We start from the raw sequence: 3,087 nt of genomic DNA on the forward strand, positions 1-3,087 counted from the left end.
ATCTGTAGCAAAAAATAGAATTTCAGCTGTGAAGCAAAACAAGAAGAGTTCAAAGTGTATAAATACAACTTGTTGCTTCACTAGCCTTTCTGAAGAATCTGCTTTCTAATTCCAGAGAACCTTTAATCCACTAATATAGAAGCATATGCTCTATTCTTAGCTGAATATAATGTAGTGGATACTTCAACAGAATAAGAAACAATATCAGCCCATATGTACTGTAAATCAGGCAAGATATTTATTTTGTCAGCAGTTGGAATATATAGCTGCTCATGTTTGTTACTATTTCACATTCATCATCACATTTATTTGCTTACTTACAAACTGGTATGAAGTGCTACTGCTGTTTCCAGCCAAATAAATTACAAACTATAGACATCATGAATATTATACAGAAATATTAATTCCACATGAATGGAACACAAGAATGGGAGGGAGGGGAGACAGAAAGAGGTGCTCACTCTTAAAGATTTAAACCAAATTCTGCTGAGAAAGAGGATCCGAAGGCTTGGAAATCTGTGCTGCCTGTTGTGTACACAGTAACATACCCATCCATTCAGTTTAATATTTGCCAGGGAAATCACAAAGCCCTCTCAGGCTACAGCAGCATATAATCTCCTTGAATGTTTTCCTGAGCTCCTGACTTCGGAATGCATAGATAAGTGGATCGATGATGGAATTGCACATGATGAGGATGAGGTAGAAATTAAAGTGGGACATGAAGCACACGCAGTAAGGGTTGTAGGGGCAGGAGATGTAGAAAATCAGGTGTAGGAAAAACGGAGCCCAGCACACAACAAAAACTCCAATCAGGATGGTGAGAGTGATGGCCCCTTTCATGTTGGCCCCTTGGCGAACAGGGCCAGTCCCTGGAAGAACAGCAATCTTTTTTATGTGCATACGAGCCATCATAAACATGTGGACATAGAGGGACGCCATGAGAATGAGCATAGTGAAGAACATGCTGATTAGGCAGATGATGACAACACTGCTGTCAGAGTAAATGATGAACAAAATGCCTGAGATTGTGCAAGCAGCCCAGATGCAGGTGATGATAACCCCTACACGCTTCACTGTCATGATATTATGGTACTGGAGGGCGTAAAAGATAGTAAAGTACCTGTCCACTGCTATTGAGAGAAGACTGCAAATTGATGCAAGCAAGGAACTGCAAATGACTGAGTCGATGACATTGTCAATGTTTATGGTAAAGCTCTGTGCATCTGTGTCTGTGTTGTTTAGCAGAGTGATGACAATGGTTTCTGATCCATTAGATACACTCACTAGCATGTCAGCCACTGCCAAGCTACAGATGAAGAAGTACATGGGTGAATGGAGGTTCTTGTTCTTGGCTATGGCCACAATGACCAGGACGTTCTCCAGCAAGCTGATTATGCCCAGGGTCACGAACACTTCAGGGGATACAAAGAGTTGCTCGTAGCAGCCTCCTGAGGAGTGGCCCTTTGCACTGGGCTCGCTGGCTCCTCCGTGCAGTCTGTAGCTGTGGTTCCAGAAATGGAGAGGCTGGAGTGTCCCACGATGCTGGGTGAAATTCATCTTATGGAGATCCCTTTTGGCTTCCTGCTTTAAAAACCCTGTTCCTTTTGCATTCCTTTGAAAACCTTCTTTGGCTTTTCAGCTTGGGAAAAAAAAAGAAAAAAAAGAAAAATAAGCTAGGACCGAGGCAGGCAGCAGTTCAAAACACTTTGACTACTGTGAAAAAAATAAGATTTCAGACTCAGAAGAACTGGTTTACACCCTTACAGACACAGTTACTGATAATCATCACATTTACCTTGGTGATCTATGTCACAGAGTCCCAACAGTCTCTATGTGTGCACCAGATTCTCCCATATGGTCAGTTCCTCTTTAGCTCACTGGGATGCTCCAAGGCTTTTTTGGTGCTTTCCATTAAAGAGATGCGACCATAAAATGCCTGAGTGACTGCTGCGGAGCAGGAACTCTTTTCAAAGTGCAAGCACCAATCTCACTGTCAGGCAGTGCATGCTGGCTGCCTGTTTCACTGGGTGTGGAAGAGAAAAATATTCAGGGCACTCTCCGCCTCTGCTTTTCTTTCCAGCCAATGGGACTCGGGAGCTGCAGAAAGTGGAGGGGCTGCTGATTCTGAGCCTCTGTGAAACATCACACAGCACTGCACAGCGGGTTCAGATGCAGCACAAGTTACTAGTAGCTACAGGAAGGCAGACAATCTACCAGAGATTTGCTTCTCTTTAGTTTCTCAGAATAATATTTCAATACTGATTTTCAATTAGCAAAACTTTCAGAACTGCACTAGCAACGTTACAGAATTCTTGCAGCTGAAGTGATAGATTCTAGCTTTCAGATTCTGATTTACTCTGTCTCCTTCTGTGGTACAAATTTTTTCTGCTTTGTATGTGTGGCAAAATAAGAATAGGGAAGGAAAGCAAAAGAATATATATTTACTCTGGGTTCTCTCTCTTAGATCCCCTTTGCCTTGTTACTTTTCTATGCCTTAGCTGTCCATTTCTAGGATGTCTTGCAATGTTGCATTATACTCTCTAGTAAGATTCTTATAATTTTTAAGATATGGAGGCAAGATAAGGACCATAACCAACATGATCCAAAGTCACAAATGGCTTAATAAACTGTCCTAAATAAAGTAGGTTTTTCCAGGTAATAGACTTTGTAGTAATCTTATTATTGAGAGGGAAAAGATGATGGAGTAGTTTGCAGAAGCCCTGTCACCATCAAGAATTAAGATATTGGGCAGAAAAAGAAAATTCAGTATTTAGAACAGATGAAGGAAATCTGCTGGAGACAAAGTTGGAACCTGTAAGAAATAGAGCTCATATAATGGCAACAATGCAAAAGCATCAATAAATCTCCTAGAAATCCACATGGCCCAGAAGCCCTGGCTTACAGAGCATGAGCTGAAAGTCAGTTTGTGTGCAGTGCGTCAGGAAAAGTCTTGGAGAATAAAGAAGAAAAGAATGCCAAAGTAACATGAAGAGAGAGGAAACAATTGTTTTGCTATTACATCTTCAAGCATTGTGAGGTTTGAAAAACAAGTGTGCTGAACAAAGCCTAAAACACAAATGGATTTTA

General features: G+C 41.3%; 1 protein-coding gene across 1 annotated transcript; it reads right to left on the minus strand.

Moving 5' to 3' along the window:
- Nucleotides 1-216: 216 nt before the first annotated feature.
- MC4R (melanocortin 4 receptor) lies at nucleotides 217-2,002 on the minus strand. Its single transcript, XM_036379276.2, has 2 exons — nucleotides 1,796-2,002; nucleotides 217-1,639 (listed from the first exon to the last, which is right to left on the minus strand). Exon 2 carries the CDS (start codon nucleotides 1,555-1,557, stop codon nucleotides 562-564), a length of 996 nt encoding a protein of 331 aa, XP_036235169.1. The 5' UTR covers nucleotides 1,558-1,639; nucleotides 1,796-2,002; the 3' UTR covers nucleotides 217-561.
- Between the last annotated feature and the right edge of the window lie 1,085 nt (nucleotides 2,003-3,087).

Source organism: Molothrus ater, chromosome 1 (assembly GCF_012460135.2).
Source record: "Molothrus ater isolate BHLD 08-10-18 breed brown headed cowbird chromosome 1, BPBGC_Mater_1.1, whole genome shotgun sequence".
In the NCBI taxonomy this organism is placed as follows: Eukaryota; Metazoa; Chordata; class Aves; order Passeriformes; family Icteridae; genus Molothrus; species Molothrus ater.

Bases quoted from the DNA above. Each gene is read 5' to 3' on its own strand.
- MC4R (XM_036379276.2), bottom strand. From the start codon at position 1,557: ATGAATTTCACCCAGCATCGTGGGACACTCCAGCCTCTCCATTTCTGG.